The sequence below is a fragment of the Corvus cornix genome, chromosome 15 (genome assembly GCF_000738735.6).
Source record: "Corvus cornix cornix isolate S_Up_H32 chromosome 15, ASM73873v5, whole genome shotgun sequence".
Lineage (NCBI taxonomy): Eukaryota > Metazoa > Chordata > Aves > Passeriformes > Corvidae > Corvus > Corvus cornix.
The window spans coordinates 11,916,477-11,942,873 of NC_046345.1; the positions used below are offsets into that span (position 1 = coordinate 11,916,477).

A 26,397-nucleotide genomic window follows, 5' to 3' on the forward strand; every position below is an offset into this window, starting at 1 on the left:
CTTGGGAGAGAAGCGATGCCAGGGGTGGAGAGGGGAGAATATCCTGCAAGAGGGATCTGCCAAGCTCAATTTCCAGTGGCAGCCAAGCAAATTAAAGTGATTAATTTGGGTTTACACTCCCTACAGTCAGACAGCACCATTCCTCAGGGATGCTCCATGGAGGGGGGAGCAGCACCAAACAGGGATCAGGGGATATTTTTTCACAGTCTCTGTCAACTGAGCTCAGTCCTGAGCCAAAACTCATCCCTATGTGGAACAAGGGCTGCAGGACACTGGGGTGAGGATCTCAGACACAAATATCCCAGCTCATCACTCATTCCCGGCATTAATCCCCTGCTTTGGTGTTCCCAAGGTACAAACAATCCCAGCCACTGAGCAGGAGCAACACCTCAAAATCCAGCTTAGAAAATCCTCATGGAGAGGTGGCTAAATTTAGTTCCAGCTGAACTTGCTCGGGGGTGTAAGCAAGACTCTGCCACGAATCCACGTGAGGCTGGCACAGGGACACAGGACAGCGGGAAGAGGCTCCTTGAGGAACGCACTTGAAGGAGAGCACAGAGCCCAGGCTGAAGGATGAAAGTGCAGGCAAAGTGAATCCTGAGTGAGCTGTAGGGCTGACGTGTCGAGGCCATGAAGGTGCAGCCTCGGGAGGCACCACCCTCCTCAAAGCTCTCCCAGGATCCCCCTCTGGAGAGCGGAGAAGAGGAATGGGCAGAGGATGCTGTGCCCATCCCCACGTGCTCCTCATCCCATCAGGAGCCTGGGTTTATCCTTCACAGCATCCAAAGTGCAGCCTCCCACTCACAGAGGGACAGCAGATGACAGAACATGACCTGGATTTTGCTCCAGGGCCAGCGCTGCATCAAATCCCAAAGTCCCGAAGGCTGTTCTGCCTCAGCACCATCCCGGCACAGACAGGGCTGGAGAGCAGCAGCCAGGCTGACAGGGCATCAGTGACCAGAGAGAAAAGCAAGTTCCATCCATGTGCAGTCCCAGATCCCAGGGAACCCCAGTGTTACCTGCAACCACGTGGCAGGAGGGACAGAGGTGGTTTCTCCTCCTCTCCGCGGCTGGAAAAAGTTGTGGCAGGTCCTAATCCAGCGCTGGCCGATGGAACTGTAAATCCCAGCCAAGACAAGGAGCCACAGCCAAGGTGGCCAAAAGAAATGGAAAAATACCACCGAGGCTCCTGCAAATTCCCGTGGAGGAAGAGGCAAAGCGCCATCGAGATCCTCCTGGGGAGCAGGAGGTGAGACTTGGTGCCATCAGCTCTGTGCTCCCTCCGGTGCCCAGCAGCCGCTTCGCCAAGGGCACATTTAGCACCTTTCACACATTTGTCACGGCAAATATCCCGATTTCACAGCTTGTTGCTGGCTAATGGGAACGTCGTTAGCAGCCCCGGGATTATTCATGCAGCAGAAAACGATCACCCGAGGTCGACCAAGTCCTGCCAAGGTGGTGGTGTCACACACCCGCGGGGATCTGTGCTTCCTCAGTGGAGCAAACAGTCAAAATCCGATGGAAGGAACAAAGAGATGAGGTTTATTAGCTTGAAAGGGTAAATGATCACAGCAAGGCCTGCCAGACTTCATAGAATCACTGAATGGTTTGGCTGGAAGGGACCTTAAAGCTCATTTTGTCTCATCCCCCCTACCGTGGGCAGGGACACCTCCCACTGTCCCAGGCTGCTCCAAGCCCCAATGTCCAGCCTGGCCTTGGACACTGCCAGGGATCCAGGGGCAGCCACAGCTGCTCTGGGCACCCTGTGCCAGGGCCTGCCCACCCTCCCAGGGAACAATTTCTGCCTGGGGTCACCACAGGGTGACAACCTCTGGGGCAGCCGCAGCACAGCTGAGCATTCCCAGTCTCCAGCACAACGCCAATGGATGCCGAGGGAATGCACTCACTCCTGCAATCCCACCTGCACCAGCATCCCGGAGGATCAGCCCCGCAAATCCAACCTCTGGGCAGGAAGAATCCAGCAGGGAAGTGCCTGCTGTCGTGGGACCAACACCTCCCGCTCCTCAAAGCACAGGACAAGGACCACTTCATGGCCCACGAGCGACACGAGAGGAGGCAACTGCCAGATGCGCTCAATCATCTCCTCTTCTTGGGTGAATGACAGAGCAGGAGCCGTCACTCCACTCGGCGGGGACAGAGCTCTGCCGTTCCGAGTGCCTGGGAGATAAGTGCTCCCTTCCTTCCTGGAGTCATCAAAAGCCTGGGACACAGCTGGCTGCTGCTTGCTGCAAAACAGCCCCCGGAGGGAAGGGCGACTGCGGAGCTTCTGTTTGGCTCTGAACACAGCGAGGCACAGCACGAAACCAGAGAATCACAGCACCACGGGCTGGGTGGGAAGGGACCTTGGAGCTCATCCCGTTCCACCCCCTCCAAGGGCAGGGACACCTTCTATTAGGTTGCTCTGAGCCCTGTCCAGCCTTGAGCACTTCCAGGGATGGGGCTGAAGCCGTTTGGGTTCAGAGCAGTGAGACAGAGTCACAATCTGCCACTGCACCCAGAGAGGGTTAATTTGTCCCTCCTCCCCCCAGAAACACTCTGAGCAGCAAGCAAAGGGGAAACACAAGGACAGAGCCAACCTGAATCCCAAATCATCCCACACACAGTCAGATGGCAACGAGACATGGTCTGGAGTGTGGTCATCTGCTCGACAGCGATGGCACCCACAGCCGTGCTGGGGCCCGAGGCCAGGCTGCTGCTCAGCACCACATCAACACAGCCTGCTTAAATAACAGCAAATCTGTCCCAAATCCTTGCAGTCACCCCCAGCCAGCAGCCCGGCTGTCTGAAGCAGGATGCAGGAACACCAGGAACTGCTCCTCCCTGGGGCAGGGCTGGTGGGGAGAGCTGGGCTGAGCCTCAGCATGTCGTGACACCCTGAGAAACCAAGGTGACATTGCATAAACCCTGTGAGTTCAACATAAAATCATCCCACTCCCTCTGCATCCAGGGAAAACAGGTGCTACAAAAATGCACAGACATGGAAAAGATCCCAAGTGCTCCAACAGGAAGTCGGAAGACACTGGAGCAGGCTCCAGCCCACCCCTTGGTGCCACTGTCAGCAACTCAGCCAGACCCCCAGTGCTTGAACAAGGTGCTCCCAAAATCCCTGACGGTCCCATTCCATGTGGCACTTTATGAGCTTGCTTTTCTCTGGGGACCATGGATTCCCTGGGAGTCAGAGATGTCCATGATGGAGATGCCCAAGACAGAGAAGTCCAAGATGGAGAAGTCCAGGATGGGTATGTCCAAAACAGAGACATCCACACTGTGCTGGGGTCAGATCTTGCCTCCTGGTTGTATCTCCGGGAATTTTTCCACCCTATCTTGTTATTTTGGGCCATCTGCTTAAAAGCATGGACACACCGGTGTTCCAACCAGACCCACCCTGCCCAAGGGTTCCTCAGAGCCGAGCTCATCCCACAGCTCATCCCAAAGCTGCAGGGCCAGCACAGCATCCAGACCCCGCCTGCAGCGCCGCTGTCAGTGCCGTGGAATCCACCCCATGCAATGAAGAGGGGATTAGTGGGAAACAGTGGCAAATCCACTGGGCTGGCTGTGCTAAGAGGCTCTAATCCCAACCCCACGCAGCCTCCATGGACGAGGAATCAGGGACTGATCCGGAATCAGCGGCACTTGGCAGGAGAGGAGGACGTGTTCAGTGTGGTTCTGGGAACAGGAATGAGCCAACGCTGCCCACGGGTTACAGACCAAGGCAATGCCAGCCCGGAGCTGCACCACAGGAAGGATTTGGGTCTGGTTTCTGGTGGAAAAACAACTAAGGGATTTGCTGGATACCCCGGGCTGCTGGCAGTACCGACCCTTCCATCCCAAACCTCACTGAGCAGCACCCAGCAGCCTCCACTGGCCATGCCAGAGGGTGCCAAGGACATGCTGGGACCCCTCTGGGAGCTGAGACTGTGCTGGGAGCTCCTGCTGCAGAGTGGCCACCCCAGAACTGTGTCCCTGCAGGGCTTCCCTGCTCTCCTCCAGCCATGAACATGTCTCAGGCTTGTCCTGGTGCTCTCACTTGCCTGCACAGCAGCGGGGCCTCTCCACTGCCACCTGTGCCAAAAATCCCCTCCTTGGGAAGCTCCCGGCACTGGCTCTTTCCCTGCAGGGAGGTACCTCCAGGTGGCTGCTGCACATCCTTCATTGTCCTTCACTTGCCCGAGCCCCCAGACCCACCCCAGCAGTGGGGGACCCTCCCAGGTGGACACCATCACAAGAGCAGCCAGTCTCCACTTCCAGGCCCCTGGAGCCCCGACCCCGGCGCTGGTGTGCCCAGAGAGCTGTCCTGCTGATGGCTCCCAGGATGACAGATATCCTGAGGCTCTCACTGGCTGCTTTCCTCATGCCCTGATGGAGCAGATTCCAGGCTGGAGGAGCATCTGTCCGAGCGCTCGGCGGCAGGAGCAGCTGGCACTGCCCGCGGGCAGCTCCGAACCCCAGGAAGTGCAGGAAGCTGCCTCAGATCGTCCCTCGGATTCAGCCTCGTGCAAGCCTCCCCACGGTACGAGAGGGGCTGCAGGAGCAGCAGCAGCCCCCGACAATCCCCTCATCTCCCAGTGCCACAACTTCTTCCTGGGTAAATCCACGGGAGAGCAGAGCTGCCAGTCCAGTGCTTTTTTTCTTCGACAAAAGCTGGAGGAAGGAGCCCCAGTGAAGCATCTCGGGGCAGCAGCCCAGGGAAGAGGCAAACACAACCCTTGTGAGCCCAAAGGGATTCACCCAGCAATGCTTTGATATTTGCCCTCCCCACGGCTCCATCCTGCCCGAGCCTCCAGGCAGGGAGGAGGATCCCAGGAGGATCCCTGGGCACAGGTTAATGGCAGAGGTGATGCCTGCCTGGGCTGGCTCCCGGCTCAGCAGAGCTGCTGCTCAACCCCAGGCACTGCTGACGGTGCAGGGCCATGCTGAGCCCACCAACACAGCCCTGCTGACCCAGCAGCACAGCACAAACACTCCCAACTCTCCCCAGCAGAGAAGTAATCATCCCTCTCAGCCAAAAAAATCCAGGAGGGAAGAGCTGCAAGAAGCGCCCTCGGGTGCTGGGGACAGATTCATCCTCCCTCTTCTCGCACGAGGTTCTGAGGGGAGCCCGGGGACAGCCTGAAGCTTCCTGGTGGAGGGTGGACACGAGGAGGAGGAGGAGGAGACAGAAGAGGAGAAGGAAAGGTGAAGACCCCCAAGGCAGGGTGAGCAGGAGCACCCACTGAAAGCCCTGGCCAGCATGGAGGCCCCACGGCCACACACGAGGGATGAGCACCCCCACACACCTGATAAAACCCAGTTGGAAGCACTCAGGGAATGATGATGAGGATGGAGTGGGAGGAAGGCACTGCCTGTCTGAACAGATCTGATCAGAGATACCCTCACACCTCTATGTTTTAAAAACATCACAGGATGCTCCGAGAAAGGCACAGCAGCTCCGAGAGCAGGGCCCGGGCTCCTCATCTCATCTTTACATCACTTCCACATCTCCCCATTTCCGTTCCCCCGGCCCCACTCAGGCAGGGACAGACCCCAGGGTGCCACTGTCAGCCTCCCACCCTTCCCCCAGTAAGAGCAAAGCACCCACCAGTTATTTCCTCGTCAGCGCGGCGCATCCACAGCAGGAACACGCAGGGCACCCGGAGCCCTCGTTGCAGCCCTCTCATCCGAGGGGGATTAGGGCTGGGCTAGGGATTTAATCCCACTGCCGGGGCTTTTCTGGGTCGGTGACATGGTTTGCAAGGCGCTGATTAGTGCGCATCGTTAGTGCAGCACGGATAATTAACACAGCCTGTGCCACATGCCAGCGAGAGCTCCTGCGCCATCACCCTCCCACGGGCACGGGGGCAAGCCCTGGCCCCCTGTGGGGTTTGGCTGGGGTTTTGGGCAGCAGAGCAGCTGCCTGGGGTCACGGAGGGAATCCCTGCCCTAAGGAAGCAAATCCGGGAGTTAAAGACGGAGTTTCCTCGTTGCAGTGCTGGAATTAACCCCCGGATGCACAGGGAGAGCTCCTCCAGCCCACTGGCTGTACTGGGGTGAACTGGGAGTAGCCCAGCAGGCTGCTGGTCCCTCCCTGCTGCCCAGATGGAGGATGCCAGGTCCCTCATCCTGCCTGTGCCATGATGGGTTTCGGGACCCTGAGGGACAGACCGTATGTCTGTCTATACTGGGAACCAGTTCAGCGCAGGGACGTGCCCAAGGTATGGACCAACAGCATCACCCCGGCCCCACGGTCACCCCAGGGAGGTGATGGCAGGGGCTCTGTTGCCTCCCAGCTTTAAGCAGTGTTCCAAGCAGACACACACACATGGGGTGTATCCATCATCCACCACTAGATAAACCCAGAACTCACACACCAGGCTGGACACTGCGCTGGGCAACCTGAGGCTGCTCAGCATCATCTGAGTTAATATGGAAACAGTTTTGGGACTATGGATCAACCACAGCAGCATTCCCAGGGAGCAGAAGGAGGCTCAGGGCTCCAGGGGGAAGCTGGAGGCAGAGGAGCAGCCCCGGGGAAGCACATCTTGTGCCCAGACAGCTCATTCCAGCACAGGCACCCAGAGGCTCCACTTAAACCTACTCCACCAGGCAGATGCCACTCAGAGTCACCAGGAGCCCAGTGCGGCTGCAGGGAGAGGCCAGTGGTTCCTTGAGCCACTGGCACGTAGCACAGGGCCACCCCAAAACTGCTGCTGAGCCGGAGCACAGCCCTGGAGGGATCCACAGGGAGAAATCCTGCTGGGACTGGGGGATGCAGCCTCTGGGATGCTGCTGGGTGTCCTGGAGAGGCTTAAACCGACAGCCCGTGGGCCCTTTCCTGGAGGAGAGGCAGCACATGCTGTTGTCCACCTCACTCTGGCTCCAGCTCTGTGTTTCACACCCTTGGAAGATCTGAAGGATGGAGGGTGCTCTGTGCTGATGTCTCAGGTGCTGCTGCTCCAGGAGGGTTCATTCCCATGGGAAAGGAAAAGCTGTGTGGGAAATCAGCCTGCCTCAAATCAAGTGCTGGCATCTGCAGGACAGGCTGGGGTGGCCACCAGTGCCTCTCAGGGGCAGCTGAGTCCTTTGTTTCTGGGACCACCTGCTCCAGGTGGTCCCTTCTCACCAAATCCTGATGGAGCAGCATCTCCCACCCAGCACTGCACCCCTGCTCCTCTCACCCTTCCTTGTCTGGGCTGCCCTGGCCTGGCAGAGCCTTCCTGCACCCCTGCTCCTCCAAAACCTCAAGGAAAAACACAAACTAACCCAGGAATGACACAGGCAAGCCCAAGCCCTGCTGCTCCCCACGCTCCCGTTCCTCGAGGAAGCACAAAGCTCCACCGTAGCATCCCCATTCCCATTAAAAACCTATTTCCATCACCACCCACAGCCCTGTGAGTTCTTCCCGACGCCCAAACCGGCTTCCTCAGCGCATCCACACATCCCTCCTGCCTGCTGTCTCCTGCTGAACGATGAGACGGAGCTTTCCCCACTCCTTGGATGAGTCTACACAACTCAGCCACTGCTCCGGATCCTCTGGGCCTCTCATTATCCCGGTGATTTGTTGCTTCTTATTTTTACACACCTCCCACTCCTCCCCCGTGGCAGATTGGCTTTGTGTGTCTGCTGCCCAGCCCTGCTGACACGGGGCTCCTCCATCCCGGCGAGCCTGGACTCTGTCTGGTGACATTCCAACAGGGAGCAGAGCCAACAGGAAGCTCACAGAGCTCTGGGCTTCAATTTAAGCCCTGCACCAGCCAGTCCCTGCACGTCTGAAATCCTCACCTGGAGCACAACAGCCCAGCACGTCCCGCTCTGCCTCTGCCCACGCCTTTCCCCATCACTCCCAGCACCATCTGCCCAGGTGATGCTCCCAGCCTCTGGAGGGAAGCACCCTGTTCTGGCCGTGGCAGCACCCAGAGCACAGAGGGAAGGTCACCTTCGCAGCAAAGCTCTTGCATTTCCATCTCTATTTATTTATTTCCTGTGCTTGCTGCGCTCCCCGCGGCTCCGGGGCCATTTACATAATCGGATCAGAGGCCACTGCACGTACCAGCCCCACAGCTCCCAGCCCTTCTTCCCAGGAGCACCCTTCCCTTCCCTGGAGCACCCACTCCTTCACTGGAGCATCCATCCCTTCCCCACAGCTCCCAGCCCTTCTTCCCAGGAGCACCTTTCCCTTCCCAGGAGCACCCTTCCCTTCCCTGGAGCACCCACTCCTTCACTGGAGCATCCATCCCTTCCCCAGAGGTCCCAGCCCTTCTTCCCTGGAGCACCTGTTCCTTCCCAGGAGCACCCTTCCCTTCCCTGCAGCACCCTTCTCTTCTTCCCAGGAGAACCCATTCCTTCCCAGGAGCACCCTTCCCTTCCCTGGAGCACCCTTCCCTTCCCTGGAGCACCCACTCCTTCACTGGAGCATCCATCCCTTCCTCAGAGCTCCCAGCCCTTCTTTCCAGGAGCACCCATTCCTTCCCTGGAGCACCCAACCCCCTCTGCTCACAGCCACAGTACCAAACCTCACGGATCCATATCCACTTCCATGGAGTGGGTCTGTGAGGTTTGGTGCTGCAGCCAGGGCAGAGCCTGGACACGGAGCAACCACGTGCCAGCACCAGCCCAGCGCTGCCAGCTGGGATCTGTCCGGGAAAAGTCTGGCCAGCAAGGAGAGTTGAATTTCTCCTGCAAGGAAACTGGCCTGGCAAAAGCAGCTTGTGCTCCCACAGGAGATGTGCTCAGGGATGGAGGTGGGCACGAGCAAGGTTTATTTTCACCAGGAAGCTCCACGTGCTTCCCTGGAGTGATGTTTACTGTTCAACACAAGATTTTGGGATCTTTGCACTGCACAGAGCTCCCCCCACCCCCCACGAGAGGCTGCTGGCAGCTCCAGAAGGCATCACCCCATCTAAAAGGAGAAATCAAGACACAGAAAGGGATCCATGCTGGAAAAGGTGACACTGCTTGTCCTTCTCCTGCCTTTCTAACCCAGCCCCTCAAAGTGTCCCCCTGCCCACAGCTCTGTCACCTCCTCCCGAAACAACGGGCTCAGCAGTGAGCTGGGAGAGCCACAACCTTCTCCCGGGAGATGCCACACTGCTGCCATCCTGCCCCTTCCAGTCCTGCTCCTTCCAGGGCACAGCTTTTCCCCTGGGCATCTCCCATCCTGCCCCTTCCAGTCCTGCTCCTTCCAGGGCACAGCTTTTCCCCTGGGCATCTCCCATCCTGCTCCTTCCAGGGCACAGCCTTTCCCTCGGGCATCTCCTCAGGATGCCCATCCAGAGCCGAAGTACCAAAGGCTGCTGTTAGAAACAGATCCACAGCACCCACATGAGAACCTGCCCTGCCACCCCCCTGGCCCTTCTTACCTGCTTGGAATTTTGGACAAGCCATGTTCCTGCTGTTTTATCCCGGCACAACAGTTTTTGTGGAATTTCCCCACCCTCCAGACAGCCTTGCTCAAGCTTTTATCACGTCCAACAACCACAACCTCGTCCTCCTCTTCCTCCTCCTCCTCCTGTCTGGGCTGGACACAGCAAATAGTGCTCTGCTCATCCCTTCCCAAAGGCTGCTGGAGAATCCTCTCCCCAGCAATTCCCTGCCCACATCCCACTGCCGTTCTGCCTCCTGACAGCAAACCTGGGCAGCATCAAGGGTCAGCTGGCACCTCCCACCACGCTGCCAACCCCATTCTCAAAACTTGGGACAAACTCTCCATGGGGAGAACACTGCACAAGCATCCCCAAATTGCTCTGAAACACAAAAGAGAGACTCAGAAAGCCCTTTCCCCCCTACAGAATCCAAGGAGTGGGAATGGGGAGGATGCTGCGACCGTGGGGCTCAGAGTGCCCTCCGGCTCCTGCTGGGAATTATTGTTATTTTTTAAAGCCCACATCAAACACCACCCAACCTCCTTCTGCTCAGGGCTGGGACAGCACTGCTCCATTCACAATTCCCTGAGCTCTGCCTTCATACATTATTCCAGCCCCGTGAAAGCTTTGGGATTGGTTTTTTTTTAATTTCATTTAAATATTTTACACAGTTTTGCTCTCTCTCAGAGCTCCCTGGGGTAAAGCAGGCTCCCCAGGAAGAGCTGCCTCGCTGTGAAAGAGGCAGAGCCACACTCCAAACACGAGCTGTCTCCAAAAAACAACCAGAAAGCAGCATGAGACTGCACAAGGCAGGAGCAGCGGCGGTGCCGGCACCACTTCCCGACCTCCAACAACCCGGCTGGGAGAGCAGAGCAAGCACAAGACCCTGAGGGGGTTAAATCCCACAGCCGTGTGGAACACGAGCAGCTTCATGGAAGCAGTGAGGATGTGAGGGATGTGGAATGTGGGTCTCAACCTGCAGCGGGCAGCGGGCTCTAAAGTGCTGTGCCAGTCAGAATTCCCCCCATGGAGCAGCAGAAAGCCCCTCAGCATTCCCAACATCCACATTTCCCAGCTTTCCAGAAACGACCCATTACATGGAGCAGGCTGGAAGGATGCAGCAGACCTGTGTCCTGATGAGGTCCATATCCATGCCCTCTTCCCAGCTGCATCTTCCCAACTTCCCATCCCCTCGCCGTGGCACCCGCCAAGGAACGGGGAGCGAACAGGGAGGGCAGGAGGATGGAGGAGGAAGAGGAGGAGGAGGAGGAGGGGGAGGAGAAGCAGCACTCACGTTGATCATAGCATTGGAGGTGATGCGGAAGAGCGTGGCGCGCTCGTTCACCGCCTTGATCTTCTCTCCGCTGTCGGCCGGCAGGCGCAGGTTCTCCAGCTCGCTGAGCGAGCGCTGCAGGGCCGCGCCGTGCTTGGCGATCAGCTCATTGCAGGTGCTCAGGTCCTCCAGCTTACTCGACAGGGTCTTCAGGGGGCCGTGCAGCTCACTCTTGTCTGACTGCGAGGCGGGCTCCTCGTCACCTGAGTCATCTGCGAAGGGAGGGATGGAGAGAAGAGCGTTTCCATGGTTACCCCTGGCCCAGCAGCGCCACGGGCAGGGACCAGGGACCTCCCGCCTCCTCCCAGCGCCGGGCTGGGGTCGCGGCCACCCACCCGCCCCCCCTCTCCGAGCACAGCGTGGTGGGGGCGGCACCCAGAGCCCTGAGTGGCTGCTCCGGTGGCTGTGACTGAGATCTGGTTCAGGGCTGGGTGGAGGGGTGGCACAGGGGGTGCCACACACCAAACCTGCCCTTCCCAGGCTCACCGGGATCGATCCCCTCTGCACTGGGGGTTCTGCCAGCTCTGCTCAGGACAGGGTAAACTGTGTCACCCGAGGGAGAGGTCACAGAGACACAGAGGAAAGTAACACTGCTACCCAAAACCAGCACCATGTCTTCAGAGGGCAGAAAACTCCACAATCAGCTACAGCAAAAATTGCTGCAACTCCAGAACACTTAAAACCAGGAAATGAACCCAAATCCACGCAGCGAGGGTAACACAGTATTTCTGATCACCCCACTGCTCCCCCAGGAAGGAGATGATTGGTCCCAAGAGATGGCAGCACCCAAAGCAAATACAAAGAGAGAGAAGCAGGTCCTGGGCAGGGGCTCAAAAGTTCAGCCAAGGGTTTTGCAGGTGCTCCCAAAACCCTCTGAGGCAGCGGAGCAGGGAGCTGCTCCTTTATCTCCCCTCCATCAATCACCTATTTCTGGATTTCAGAGAGATGGGCACCAGCAAAACCTGCCTGCAGCTTCTCTGCCAGGTCTGGGGGAGTCGGGGGAGTGAGAACATTCTCCACACAATCCAGGCACGGAGCTCAGGGATGGCTCTGGTGTAACGGGGGAGCAGCACATTCCCTCTCAGGGCTGCGAGGAAAGAAGGAAACCCGTGATTCCCTGGCAGGTGGGTGTTTGGCTGCTATTCCTGGCTCATTGATAGGAGCTCTGGAAATGCTGTGGGTACTGAGAGAGGTGTTCAGGCACTGCTCAGATTGAATCCACAGTAAGGAAACCAGAGGAAGAGCAACCCTTCCATTACCAGGATCCAACGGCAAGGATCTGGATAAATGTGACAGGATCATCAACCCGGAGTGGGAGCAGGAGCAGAGCACAGCTCGGTGTCACACCAGGACTCGTGGTGAACCTACCCAGAACGGATGTGATGGGACAGGGGGCACAGCTCAGGGACAGGGCTGATCCTCCACAGCAGCACCAACCTCACTGCCCAGGGACAACGGGACAAAATCCGAGGGAAATGCGGCACGGAGCAAACCCCAAAGAGGCTCGTGAAGCACCAGAGCAGCATCTCCCAGCATCACCATTTGGTCCCTCTGCAACCCAGCCTGGAGCATGCACAGCTCAGAGTTCTGACAAACACGAGGAGCAGCTGTTGGAGCCAGGAGAAGAAGCGGCCACCAAGGACAAAGGACAGTCAGAGCAGCCGGGGGAGCCAGCTGAGAGCTCCCCAAGGAAGGTGAGCTGGCAGCTGAGGTGTTGGGAGCAGGGCAGCTCCCACGGACAGGCTGGGGAGCTGCTGAGCCTGGACAGGGGACAGCACCAGGGGAGTGTCCAGAGCAGCTGGTAGGGAAAGCAGACTGGGAACAGGCAGGATTCCAAGGGCTCCATCCCAGGAGGGTGCACAGAGGCACCACAGCGATGGCACGGGCTCACATCACAGCCCAACTCCAGAAGACCTGGCAAGAAAATCAAAGCCACTTTTCTACCAGTACAGAAAATGACCAAAACCTCCTCAAAGTCCACTTTGTGATACAAAAGTTTCAAGTGTTCCCACAGTGCCTTCCATGCTGGGCACACAAAGGGTCTCCAGCAGTGTGGGCACGTTCCCTGGGCTTTGGATATTGTCCTGAGGCGGTGCTTCCAAGGACAGAGCATTCCACGCCCCGGACACTCGCTGGGAGAGGGACACCAGGCTGCTCTTTCCAGGGCAGTCTCTGGCTTCCTTCACCATCTCTCTCTCCAGGTGAGAATCTGTGCTCCTCCCACCAGCATTCCAGCAGCCTCTCCAGGCTGTGCCAGCTGCCTGCACTCCAGAAGGCAGGAGTGCCTTCTCCGCAGCTCTGGGATCTGATCACTAACGAGGACTTTAATAGCCAATTTATAATAAAGTCCCATGTTTTATAAAGCTCCCAGGAGCAGAAGCCAACCCCGCTGTCATTGCCAACAGGAGCCTGAACATGGCAAAATCCACAGGACAATCCAAATTTCCCAATTTTCTGTTTGCAGACATCAAAAATAATTCACGAAGACAATTTAATCAGCTTACAAGTGGTGCAAAAATTGTGCCAAGCAAGAGGAAGCCTCCCTCTGCCCATCCCCAGGCAGCATTTAACCCCCAAACCCCTCTCTCTCATTTTTCCCCCCTCCTGCCTTACACAAAATCCTGCCCCAAAGTCCTGGTTCCCATGGGCTTTCAGTGCTCTGGGATTTCCAGAGCAAAGCCTGGATCACCTTGCCCAGGTGCAATCCTGGATCACGGCCTGGGGATTTTTCACACAATCACAGAATGTCCTGAGCTGGGAGGGACCCACAAAGATCACCCAGACACCCCAACATTCCCACCCCATCCCTGGCAGCGCTGTCCAAATGCTCCTGGAGCTCTGGCAGCCTCGGGGCCGTGCCCATTCCCTGGGGAGCCTGGGCAGTGCCAACACAGGGATGGCAGAGCACGGAGAGGGACGGGCTCTGCACTTTGCCAGGACATTATTTCCTGCCCATTGATTGAGGCTGTGGGAACAATCCCTGCCCGAGTGCTCAGCTTGAGGCAGGAACACAGCGTGGCCCAATTTTTTATCGCTGTGCAGAATTATATAAACTCCTCAAAGCCCAGGAAAAGGGGGAAGGAACCTGGGTCAGCCCAGGGATGCTGCTCATTCCAGCTGAGTTGGCGGAGCTGAGCATCCCTCAGCAGCTCCTGCTGTCCCAAAGCTGCTGCTGTGGGATGTTGGAATGCTGGTGGGGTGGGCAGCAGGATCCCACCTTCCTCCTCCTGCCTGGGCAACTGGAATCATAGAATCATGGAATGGTTTGGGTTGGAAGAGGCATTAAAGCTCACCTCAATCCATCCTCTTGCCATGGGCAGGGACACCTTCCACTAGAGCAGGAACCAATTAATAATATATTTTATATATATATAAATAATTATATAATACTAGATCTATATAAAAATATCTCAAGCAACGTAACTTGCTGCAATTGCCTCAAATCAAAGCCTGGGAAGAAGGAAATCCAATGTCACAGCTACAGTCAAATAAATCAGAGTTGGTTAAAGCAGAAGTGATCACGCAGAGCACCCAAACCTCCTCACTGCCATCCATCCCCCAAGGTGGAGCACTGACACCAGCTCTGAAGGTGCTTCCATCTTTCTCCTGGGAGCTCCAGGGAAAGCTGACCAAATCCCAAACCCACAGAAACAGGAATCCTTCTGTTTCCTCCAGCAAGCAGCAGCCACTCAGATCTGCACCAGCTTTGGAGCAGCAGCCCCAGATCCGAGCAGAGGAGCCCTGGTCCCACCAGGCCATCCCCACCAGCTCCTGCAGATGCTTTTGGTGCCACCAGGACAAACTGCCACGGGAATGCTGTGACACAGCACAGGACAGGGGGTCTGGGGTCTGGCATCCCCTCGTTCCCCCATCAGGGCTGGTCTCAGGGAAGCTGCTTTGAATCACAGGATCATTTAGGCTGGAAAAGACCTCCAAGGCCATCGAGTCCAACCCCTGACTGACCTTTGCACATGACACACCAATTCCTGCAGGTACAGCTGAAGATTATCATCAAGCGCTGCAGCAGAGAGCAGCAGAAATATTTCTCCTATTGCTGAGGATGAAGGATTCACTCATCCAGAAAGGTGGAAGAGCAGCAAGCCTCTGCCTGGAGGTCTTTGCTTGGAGCCCACCCAAACACCACAGCACTGGGGATCCTGCCCTTATTCCAGCTTTTGGATCAGCTCAGACAGGGAGAAAAATGATTTGGCTTTGCTGAGGCTGGGAAAACACCCTGAAGGTCAGGAAATACCCACAGAGAGAGTCTATCCAGGGCTCCTCATTTGAGGATGGACCACGGGGGATTTGCAGAAGCCAAAGTGCAATGGGACCGTCAAGGTCACAGCACTGGGTTAGGAACTGAATGGAGGTTCCTAATTGCACTCACTCCGGGTCACAGAACGTCTTGGAAGCTGCAAAAACACAGATTCGTAAATGCTTGGCAGGATTTAGGAGAGGGAAGAGGGGGAGAGGGGAAACACAACTCAGACAGGGGGATGGTGAGGGACACCCAGCGGAATCCAATTGAAACATTTTCCAGCACAGCCCAGAAGGAGTTTTAGTGATGGCTCTGAAGGGGGTTCCAAACATGCAGGGAATGAGAAGGAACCAGAACAAGGGAAGTGAGGACTGGCTGAGGGGGAGGATGCTCAGGGACTGGAGCGTGTCCAGGGAAGGGAACGGAGCTGGGAAGGGGCTGGAGCCTGAGGAGCGGCTGAGGGAGCTGGGAAAGGGGCTCAGCCTGGAGCAAAGGAGGCTCAGGGGGGACCTTGTGGCTCTGCACAAGTCCCTGACAGGAGGGGGCAGCCGGGGGGGTCGGGCTCTGCTCGCAGGGAACAGGGACAGGAGGAGAGGGAACGGCCTCAGGCTGGGCTGGGGAGGGTCTGGTTGGACATTGGGAACATTTCTTCATGGAAAGGACTTTCCAGCCCTGGCACAGCTGCCCAGGGAGGTGGTGGATCCCCATCCCTGGAGGGATTTAACAGCCCCGTGGATGTGGCACTGGGGGACAGGGGTCAGTGGTGGCCCTGGCAGTGCTGGGGAATGGTTGGACTCGATGACCTCAGAGAACTTTTCCAACCTTAATGATTCTGGGATTCTATTCCAACGCTCTGTGCTCCCTGTCTCCGGATGCTGCCCTCGCTCCTTTCCCCCAGTCTGGTCCCCTTTTGGACCCTCAGCTCCCAGCAGCTCCTAAATCCCATTAAAGCTCAAACCAACATCCCCCAGCTGGGCAGGCCCAAAGTGGATCGGGACCATGTCTGGGACCAGCAAATAGCCTGGAGGCCCTGCAGGAGCCAGGAAGGCCTGGCCTCCCTGCTCCTCCACACAGGGAACATCCTCCAAGGACACGAAGAGTGCTTTAATCCATGGTTTCCAGCCCCCAGCACACCCTGTCCCTGCAGAGGGAAGGGCTCAGTGATAGATCCCCTCTTTCCATGCAGGACAACAGCGGCTCCCACCCAACCCTCATCCCTCCTGGTGCTCCAGCTCTGCCATCTGCTCCCAGGGAATTAAGATCCTAAAGCAGCAAACCCTCAGGGGGTGGCAGGGGGGCTCCCAGTCCCGTGCTGGGATGCAGGTGGCCCTGGATGCCCTCCGGAAGCAGCACATCCCTGGCTCAGGGGCTTCACCCCAGCTCACCCTGCTCCTCCTCGGCACAAGCCCTGCTCGGAATGAAAGACAGACATTCAGCAGGAATTCCTGTCACTCGTCCCCAGGGAACAAAAGCTCCTCAAGAAAACAAACATGAAAGGCTGGCAGGAAAAATTTGACAACAAATTGCCAGGTTCCTCCAGCTCCTGTGCCATGGATGAGGCAGCCCAGCCTCCACAGCATCCTCATAAGGCTTCCTGCATTCCCAGGGTGCTCTGGAGATTTCCCTGTGCTCACCAGTGGCACAGAGGGACTATCCATGATTTGAATTCATCCCCCTCTCCGTCCTGCAACCAAGCTTTGCCCCGGCCCTGTGCAGGGCTTGGTGCCAACATCTCTGGGACCCTGGGTGGATTTGGGCTAAGCAGAGCATGAGCGGCCATTGCCACCCAACTCCAAACCCATCCCTCTTCCCTGTGCCACGACACAAGAGTGGCAGAGCAGGGCCGGCCCCAGGCACTGCAGTAACCCACATAACACCCTCCTCCTCCTCCTTTCCCTCCTCCTTCCCCCCTCGCTCCGGGAAGGCTCCACAAATGCAGCTGCTGCTTCCCGCTCTCCTCACGATGCACTCGGGGAACATCTGCAAGCACGGGCTCAAATCCCAGAGACACAAACCACAGCAGCTTCTCATAAATGCCCTCTCCAGGAACATTCCAGGCTCGTATTTTACACCTCTGATCCCAAACCCAAGTGCTCCCCAAGCGCTCCCCAAGCCAAGCCCCTCGTGCTCTGTTTGGGCTCGGGACCGGCTCCGGGATCCAGGCTGGGTTTGGTTCGTAGGGCAGGGGCACGCAGTGTTGCTATAGGAACAGGCAGCCTCACCGTAAGCTGGGCAGATTATTTTTGGAGCTGTGATGCAATTTAATCTATGGAAAATGGATCGGCAGCCATCAGCCATAAGCCTCCTCAGACTTGTTCCTCAGCCGCAGAGAACACAAACCTCAGTGCCTGGAGCAGCGTCCCGCTGCAGCCACGCAGGCACAGCTCCCTTTCCACCCCCTTTTTCCGTCCTGAAATCCTCCCTCAGAGAAATGTTTCCCATTGCCTGCAATTTCCCCGGAGCTGGTGGGAAAGCTGCTGGCTAGAGGCACAACAGAGGAGCGTCCCCACATTGGGGACATGCCCAGGCTTTGCACTGCAGTCCATGGGGATCCCAGGGACCTGGATCCCACGGGAGGCGCTGCCACGCTGAGCTCCCACCCCAAAACCATCAGGGAGCAATCCCAGGGAGCTGCTGCTCATGGCTGGGCTGTTTCAGTGCTGCCTCTGGGTGAGCAGAGCTGGGAAGGGCCTTTTCAGGGACAAACCAGGAGGAGGCAAAGGGATTGAAGGGTTCAGCATTAGACCTTTTATTCCAAAATTCCCAAACTGCATGCAGGGTCTCCGGCCCAAAGCACCACAGCTCCCCAGCCCCACACCATGGCTGGGGCAGGCAGTTCATCCCAAATTATCTTCCTCTCCAAGTCCAGCACAGCTCTCCTCATCCTCCATCCCTCACCTTCCTCCTCCTCCCTGTGAGTGGAAAACTTTCCCTTCCCAAGTATCCTCATTTTCAGCAAGTCCTCATCCTTCCTACATCACCTTGAATCTCTCCCCAGTCCTCCTGCAAGCCTGAGCTGCTTTCCTACCAGTCCATCGGAGCCTCTGGAGCCTCCCAAAGGCAGGGCAGGTCCTGTGCTGGAAATTAAACCCAGCTTTCTGCTGGAGGCAGCTGGAATGAGCTCATGGGGGGTTGGAATTGCAGATCAATACTGCAGGAGTGAAGTCGAGCCAGAGCAGAGATCCCTGAGTGCTGTCCACAGGGAAAGCTCTGACGGGATAGAAGGAATGTGGATGACTTTCATTCAAGCAGCATTCCTGGGGTCCCCCAAAGCCACCAGAGATTGCAGCAGTGACAATGGGTCTCTCAGCAGCTGATTTCCCTACTGGCAGCAGGACCTGCACATCTGCCAGGGGGAGCTGAGCTTGGAAGCATCCAAGTCCCCAGCTGGGTGTTCCCAATCCATGGAACAAGCTGCCTTCAGGTGCCCGGGTGGTCCAACCACCAGCACAGAATGGATTGAGCCTCCATTCCCAGTTCCACCGCTCGTACACTTTCTCCTGCCTTTTCCCACACTTGTCTGGGAGTTTTTGGATTTAAAAGTATGAAAAACATCCCACAGATTGGGGACAAGCCTTTTTTCCTCCCACAGACAGAGTGGAGGATGTCCATGAGGATCAGCCAGCAGCAAATCCTGCAGCCATCCCAGCCCAAACTCCAAGCTCTTTCTCCTCACAGTAAATGCACAGAAATCAATCCCACCTCCTTTCCAGATTCCCTATTTATCCCAACACCAAGCAAGGGTATGATTCAGAATCCCCAGCCCTTCCTGTGAGGAATTATCCGGATCTCTGGGATACAGAGCTCACCCATCATTCCTGAAGCAGAGTAATTTCCACCCTGGCTCTGGCAGACACAACTGCTTTCATCACTTTTAATCGCTATGAATATTAAATGGAGCAGGGATCTATATTTAATAGCCTGGCCCGGCTGCCAGGGAGATGGATGAGGTTTATAGCAGCTGCAGATGCAGGAACAGGCGGAATTTTGGTGGTTAGAAAGAATTACACTGAGAATTAATCATCGAAATAGTAGGGAAAATAATCATTCATAAATCATTCCAAATCCGGGTGATCGCTCAGCAATTACCACCGACCTGGCAGGGCTGTTGCCTCTCCCTGCTAATGTAAAGGGAAAGCTGCTCAGGCAAATGGAAGCCTAAAAATAGGGAAAATTGGCTGCTCGTGACAAGCTGGGACATTTCCTGAAGTCACATTCAGTGGGAGCAGGTGGGGGGGGCCCACCTGGTGATGGGGCTCCACAGAGCAAACCCAGAGCTCAAAGGCCACCGCTCCTAGGGGGGTTTACCTGGAGAGGAGAAGGCTCCAGGGAGACCTCAGAGCCCCTTCCAGTGCCCAGAGGGGTTCCAGGAGAGCTGGAGAGGGACTTGGGACAAGGCATGGACGGACAGGACACAGGGAATGGCTTCCCAGTGCCAGAGGGCAGGGCTGGATGGGATATTGGGAAGATACTGTGAGGGTGGGGAGGCCCAGAGCAGCTGTGGCTGCCCCTGGATCCCTGGCAGTGTCCAAGGCCAGGCTGGACATTGGGGCTTGGAGCAGCCTGGGACAGTGGGAGGTGTCCCTGCCCATGGCAGGGGTGGGATGGGATGAGCTTTAAGGTCCCTTCCCACCCAAACCATTCCATGATTCTATGAAAATAAGCAGGATACAAAACTGGGCAGTGGGAAAGCCCAAAGCATCTCCATTCCCATCACTGCAGCATTCCCAGCCCGGCTATTGAAGGTTTTATTGCTGAGATTACAGAATGATGCTGCTCCTGGTCAATAATCCTGAGCAGCAAAGGCTGCACTCGCTCTGGACTGCACTCAGGCACTTCCTGGCACAAACGGGATGTTCCCAACACCCAAACACCTGAACAATCTCAAAAAGCTGAAATTCAGGCTACAGAGTCACAGACCGAGTTTAAAACACACCAAAAGACAGGGTTTAAACTCCAAATAGGATGGACGCACTGGAGAAACGGAGATGAAATGCAGAATGTGATCAATCCAAGATTCCTCACGGCATCAGTGGAGAGACCCAACCCAACAGGCAGCCCTGGGAGCCACTGGTCATGGCTGCTTCTAAATCCATGCAAATTCCAAAGGAACTTTTAAAAGTGAGCTAAAAGAGCAGATGAATTCAGGGTTATAGGAACAGAGAAGGCAAATTTGAGACAGGAGGTAACTTCCAGTAAATCCCTGGTTTGGGATCCTGCACTTCCAGGATGTGCACCAGGAAAGGACACCCCTGATGGCACCGGGGCTGGGAAACACATCCCAAAGGGACAGAATGACTGGAAGGACAGGGTTGGGCTGAAGTGGGAGGAAGTCAACTGGAGACATTCTGACAGTCCCCAAGGAACAACTCGAGATACTCGGGAAACAAAGCTGGAAAATGGAGCAGCCACGGAGGGGCAGCTGCGGCACACGGAGCCCTACGGGGTGGAGAGCAGTGTCCCTGTGTCCCTCAGTGCAGGACAGACCTGGAGGGGCTGGAGCATGTCCAGGGAAGGGAACGGAGCTGGGAAGGGGCTGGAGCCCCAGGAGCGGCTGAGGGAGCTGGGAAAGGGGCTCAGCCTGGAGCAAAGGAGGCTCAGGGGGGACCTTGTGGCTCTGCACAAGTCCCTGACAGGAGGGGGCAGCCGGGGGGGTCGGGCTCTGCTCGCAGGGAACAGGGACAGGAGGAGAGGGAACGGCCTCAGGCTGGGCTGGGGAGGGGCAGGTCGGATGTTGGGAACATTTCTTCATGGGCAGGGCTGTCCAGCCCTGGCACAGCTGCCCAGGGAGGTGGTGGATCCCCATCCCCAGAGGGATTTAACAGCCACGTGGATGTGGCACTTGGGGACAGGGGTCAGTGGTGGCCTTGGCAGCACTGGGGGAACAGCTGGACTTGAGGATCTCAGGGGGCTTTTCCAACCTAAAAACCATTCTGTGATTCTACAAATACCTATATATATATTTATATATATATATATGTATGTGGGCTGTAACACAGGCAGGCATCAGCACTGCTTCCACAAGTCTTTCCAGTGGATTTCTTCCCAGTCTTTCCAAAGCTCTTCTCAGGAGGAGCCAAGAGAGCTTTGCAAGATGCCACTTTGCTGGCTTTTGGAGGAGGTGCAGGCTTGGTGATTGTTTTTTTGCTCTGCCTTTTGACTACAATACTCTGATCCCTATTTCCAACAGGATAAGAAGTTGGGAAGCCCTATGGAGAAGTATGGATCCAGCGCTGAAACCTCCTGAACAGGAATCTCAGAGACTGAGGCACAGAGCTGGCAGGGAACGCAGGAGGAGATGAAACAAACCCAGCTGATGCTTTTGTGGGAGCACTGGAGAGTCACAGTTAGTTCTGCTGGACACGGCCAAATGTCCCTCCTGTCCCCTTGTGAATGGCAATGAGCAAAATCACGGAGGGGAAGGTGTGATTACAGGGAAATAACGGCTCATTAGCAGATAACTGGAGGCTCAGCAGCACAGCTCATTGCCAGGAAAGAAAATTAGAAAAAAAAATTTAAAATAACGGCTTGATAAAAATAGTAACTTCTTCATTCACCAGCTCGGAACAGCAACGACACACAAAGTGCTGAACTCCTGGAGCAGCTCGGGTGCAGAGCTGGGGCCAGGGACAGTGACTGCCTCTTGTCACACCTGGAAAATGCTTCCCGGCCAGGAATGCCTGTGGGAAAAGCCGGGACTGGCCCCACTGGCAGGAGGCAAGCACTCAGCCTCAGAGCCTGCAGCATCACCTTCAGCTCCTCATTTCCTCTGCAAGCCCAGAAGTGACCAGGGATCCCAGTGGCTCCTGCCAGTGCCCAAAGGGGATCCAGCAGAGCTGGAGAGGGACTGGGGACAAGGCATGGAGGGACAGGACACAGGGAATGGCTTCCCTCTGCCAGAGGGCAGGGCTGGATGGGATATTGGGAAGGAATTGTTCCCTGGGAGGGTGGGCAGGCCCTGGCACAGGGTGCCCAGAGCAGCTGTGGCTGCCCCTGGATCCCTGGCAGTGTCCAAGGCCAGGCTGGACATTGGGGCTTGGAGCAGCCTGGGACAGTGGAAGGTGTCCCTGCCCATGGCAGGGGTGGCACTGGATGGGCTTTAAGGTCTCTTCCCACCCAGGCCATTCCATGACTCTGGGAGCGCTGGTGACCTTGAAGAAGGCCCCATCACACCGAAATCCTGCACAGTCAGCCTGGATATCCAGTTACTCTCTCCAGCAGCCCCTCCCAAAGCATTTCTCATCCCTGCATAGATCCATATCAGCAGGACAGAGGCACAGACCTCCTGTCCCTTTCTGAGCCTCTGAAAGATCCACACCCAGCTGAACATCTCCCATTTGCCCTTGACCAAACCAGCCCTGCTCTTATTTCTCTGTACCCTCCGAATTCACAGCCCACACCTGATCCAAGACATCCCAGCAAGGAGCCCTTGCCCCACCTGCAGCTCCAGGAGTATCTCCAAGTGAGCATTTAGCCCATGGACACAAGTGGCATCATAAATGATTCAGTCACTCGCTCCTGTCCAAAGCACGTGAGGAACTGTACAAAACTTGTTAATTCACGGTTTCTGTTGGTTTAGTCACTGAACCCTTCAGTATCCACTGATTCCTACAGATTTGCATCACTCCCCCACGCTGCAATGGAGCAGCTGCCACAGTCTGAAGGCACCACGAGCTTGGGGACAAGAAGTCCCTGCGTCCCGGAAGGGATGACAGGCAGGAGCAGGACACTGGGCCAGGCACAAGCAGCTTCCTTAGCCAGGAACAACCCCAGGAAAGGGCAGAAACAACTAAAATTCAAATATTTTGCAGCAAATGAGTTTTTTTCAGAGCAGAAACTCCCAGAAGGGAGCGCTGTCACAGCTGGGGGGTGACACCCTGCTCTTCCACAGACAACAGCAAACCCTGGCACGCTGCTACCGAAACCATCGCAGGTCTTGGATGTCTCCTCCTGCATCACTGAACATCCATTTTTTATGGTGCTTAAACATTTTCCAGCCTCAGGTCCATCTCCAATGTCACCAGGGCGAGGAGGGGAGCTCACAGATGGGCTGGCCTCTCCTCCTGACATCCCTCAGGAAAGGAGACTTGGGAAGCGGATGGCCTTGGAGAGCTCCCAGGAGCTGCCATCCCTGAGGAGAATGTCATCCTTGGTGTATCCAGGACCACTCCCAGGGGTTCACCACACTGAATGTGGCCCAGGATTGTTTTATTTTATGGTTTTTACCAAGAGCTTCTTCTTTTTCTGGAAGTCTCCCATCAGCAGGGAACACACATCCTGCCCCAGGCTTCCTCACGCCCACGAAAGCAGTGGGAGATGTGCAAAGGACACTCCTCCATTGCTGTCAGCTCTCCCTGCTCACTAACCCCGTTAAAAAGAAGGAGATGACAAGGGCCCTCATTCCAGGGAAGGGGAGCAGAGGCAGAGGGAGGCAGGGAAGGGACAGGGCTGTGACTGCCCTGGCCCTGTCACACCCACGGCTGTGCAGGATCACACGGGAACAGCAAAACCCAGCAGCACCAGGACAAGAGCAGTGATGGTGTGCTGGGATCGGCAGCCCATCCCAAACCGCTGCTGTGCCACCCAGAGCAGCTCAGAGAGGGCACCTGAGCCCCTCTTCTCTCAAATCCAGCAGCTAACGTGTCCCTTGCCTCGGGATCAGGGCTCAGCACATCCCTCCAGGCCCCAAGCTCAGCTCATCCCAGGCTTTGGAGAAGCATCCAGGCTGAGCCACAGTGCGGACACGGAGATGGAGACACGTCCTGATGGGCACTGAAACCATTCTGAGCTGCCAGGGCTCAGCTTACCCAGGGTAAGAGGACCCGGGGTGTCGGTTATCCACCATCCTCTGATTCCCCAAGGTCAGGATGTGCCAAAGGCACCAGAGAGACGTGCAGGACCTTGGAGTCTCCCAGCCCCCCACGCTCAGGGAGGACAGCAGCAGGGCAGCAGCAGCCCCAAAAAAGGCATCCAGCTTACACCTGCTTTCCCTCTGCATTGAAATCCTGCTCCCTCGGTACCCACAGGCAGCAAAAGCCTCCAAGCCCAGCAAGTCCAACCAGTGCCCGATCCCCATCTTGTCACCAGCCCAGAGCACTGAGTGCCATGTCCTGTCATTCCTGGGATGTGACTCCAGCACTGCCCTGGGCAGCCCCTTCCAATGCCTGCTCACCCTTTCCATGAAGGAATGTTCCCAATATCCACCCTGCCCCTCCCCAGCCCAGCCTGAGGCCGTTCCCTCTCCTCCTGTCCCTGTTCCCTGCCAGCAGAGCCCGACCCCCCCGGCTGCCCCCTCCTGTCAGGGACTTGTGCAGAGCCACAAGGTCCCCCCTGAGCCTCCTTTGCTCCAGGCTGAGCCCCTTTCCAGCTCCCTCAGCCGCTCCTGGGGCTCCAGCCCCTTCCCAGCTCCGTTCCCTTCCCTGGACACGCTCCAGCCCCTCCAGGTCTCTCTTGTCAGGAGGGTCCCAGAGCTGCCCCAGCACTGGAGGTGCCCCAGCAGTGCCAGCACAGGGGACGGGCCCTGCCCTGCTCCTGCTGCCACCCAAGGGGTGCCACAGGTGCCCTCGGCCTCTTGCCCACCTGGGCTCTGTCCAGCCCTGCCATCAGGGCTTTTCCCACCAGCAGCTTCCCAGCCCCGGCGCCCCCAGGTCACCTCCCCTGCAAGGACAGGTGATTTCACGGGTGCCACTCGGGGACAGAGCTGTCCCCACGGCCCAGGCACTGTCACATGTCCCAAGTCAGAGCACGCAGTCACTGTTCTGCTGCCTGTGCTGAGCCATGGACCATCCCCCACGGGCCCCATGCCTGGCACCCACCTCCTTTACAGCCAGGACAGCCCCAAGCCCCCTCCTGGGGCCGGCTGAGTTCCTGCTGTGGGAGTACACGTAAATCCAGGTTTGATCCCTGCAGGAAGCACCAGCACAGCAGCACTGGCTGCAGGGACAGCTGCTTCAGCAGCAGGACACAGAGCAGGGCAGGCTGAGGCTCTGCTCCCTGCACAGCTGGTCCTGTCAATGACTTAGCGCCAGAAGCTCCTCGGAACAACCAACCCATCCCTGGAATCGCTCAGCAGCTTGGCACAGAGAGGGAGAAGGGCACTGCATGCAGCACAGCCTCCCCAGGAAGTGCTGTGCTGGCTGTCAGCGCAGCCAGGTCAGGGGAGAGAGGGAAAAGAAAGAAAGAAATCCACTCCTACTGCACCCAGGGCCTCTATTCGCAGAGGCATTTGATGCAGCTGGGAGTTCATCTCCCTTCCAATTCTATAAGAGCTTTCCTGGTCTCTAATTACACTACCAGGCTGTCAAGATGGCCACTTCCTCCCTAATTACTGTGCTTTGTAATTAAGATACAGCTAATAAACTCCTGTTATTAGTGATTGCTGCTGATCAGCTCCAAGGTGCAAAGCAGCTCCTGCCTTATGCCTGCACCGGGAGCTCCCAGGCAGTGCATCCACGTCACAGAATCCCAGGATTATTTGGGTTGGAAAAGCCCTTTAAGGTCACTGAGTCCAACCATTAACCTCCAACACAGCCAGGCCCAACCCTAAACCGTGTTCCTGAACCATGTCCGTGGCACCTGCACATCCTCGGGATGTATCCTCTGGATGCATCCTCTCCCAGCCAAGCCACATGTGCATGTGGGCAGGAATCCACCTTCACAATTGCTAAAAATGAAAGGGAACAGGGCAGAGAGGGCATCATTTGGAAAGCAAATGAACATTTCCTGCCCTCAAGCACATGATCTGCTGCTTTGCTGAGTGTTCAGGGCTCCCTGCTGCGAAGGATGGGCTGGGCCAGCTCTGGGCACTGCGACATTCCCTGATGGCAGAGGGGGCCCCATCGCACACTTGCTGCCCTACGAGCTCATCCCAGCCAGAATCATGGAACAGAATCCTGGAATATCCTGAGCTGACCCACAGGGATCATCAGCCCAGCCCCTGGCCCTGCCCAGACACCCCAACAGCCCCACCCTGGGCATCCCTGGCAGCGCTGTCCAAACGCTCCTGGAGCTCTGGCAGCCTCGGGGCCGTGCCCATTCCCTGGGGAGCCTGGGCAGTGCCCAGCACTCTCTGGGGGAAGAACCTTTCCCTAAAATCCAGCCTGAATCCCCCCTGGTACAGCCCAGTGCACACAGACACCTCCACATCCACCTCCACCAGCCCTGGGGGTCAAGGGCAGCTGCGGGGGGAGCGTTTCCTTCCACTTCTGCTCTGGACATGCCAGCTCACACTGAGCTCCCACTGGTTAAAATGCGAGGATTCCACAGCATGAAACAGCTCCCAACATCTCCATGGACATTCCAGCATTGCTATTTCACCTGGAAAAACCATCCACAGCAAAGGAAACCAGGCAGAGCCCCATGTCAATGCACCCTGTGTGACCCATGACTCAGATGTGGAGCACCCAGCCTTTATTTTCAAAAAGGTGAATCCAACAGCCCTGATCAGA

General features: G+C 56.8%; 1 protein-coding gene across 7 annotated transcripts in view; it reads right to left on the bottom strand.

The window, feature by feature from the left end:
- OSBP2 (oxysterol binding protein 2) overlaps nucleotides 1–26,397 on the bottom strand; it is a 97,235-nt gene that overhangs the window by 18,706 nt on the left and 52,132 nt on the right. For all 7 annotated transcript variants that reach the window (XM_039560923.1, XM_039560922.1, XM_039560921.1 and 4 more), the window contains one exon: nucleotides 10,654–10,904. In XM_039560923.1, coding sequence (XP_039416857.1) covers nucleotides 10,654–10,904 — 251 coding nt within the window. The remainder of the gene's footprint in view (nucleotides 1–10,653; nucleotides 10,905–26,397) is intronic.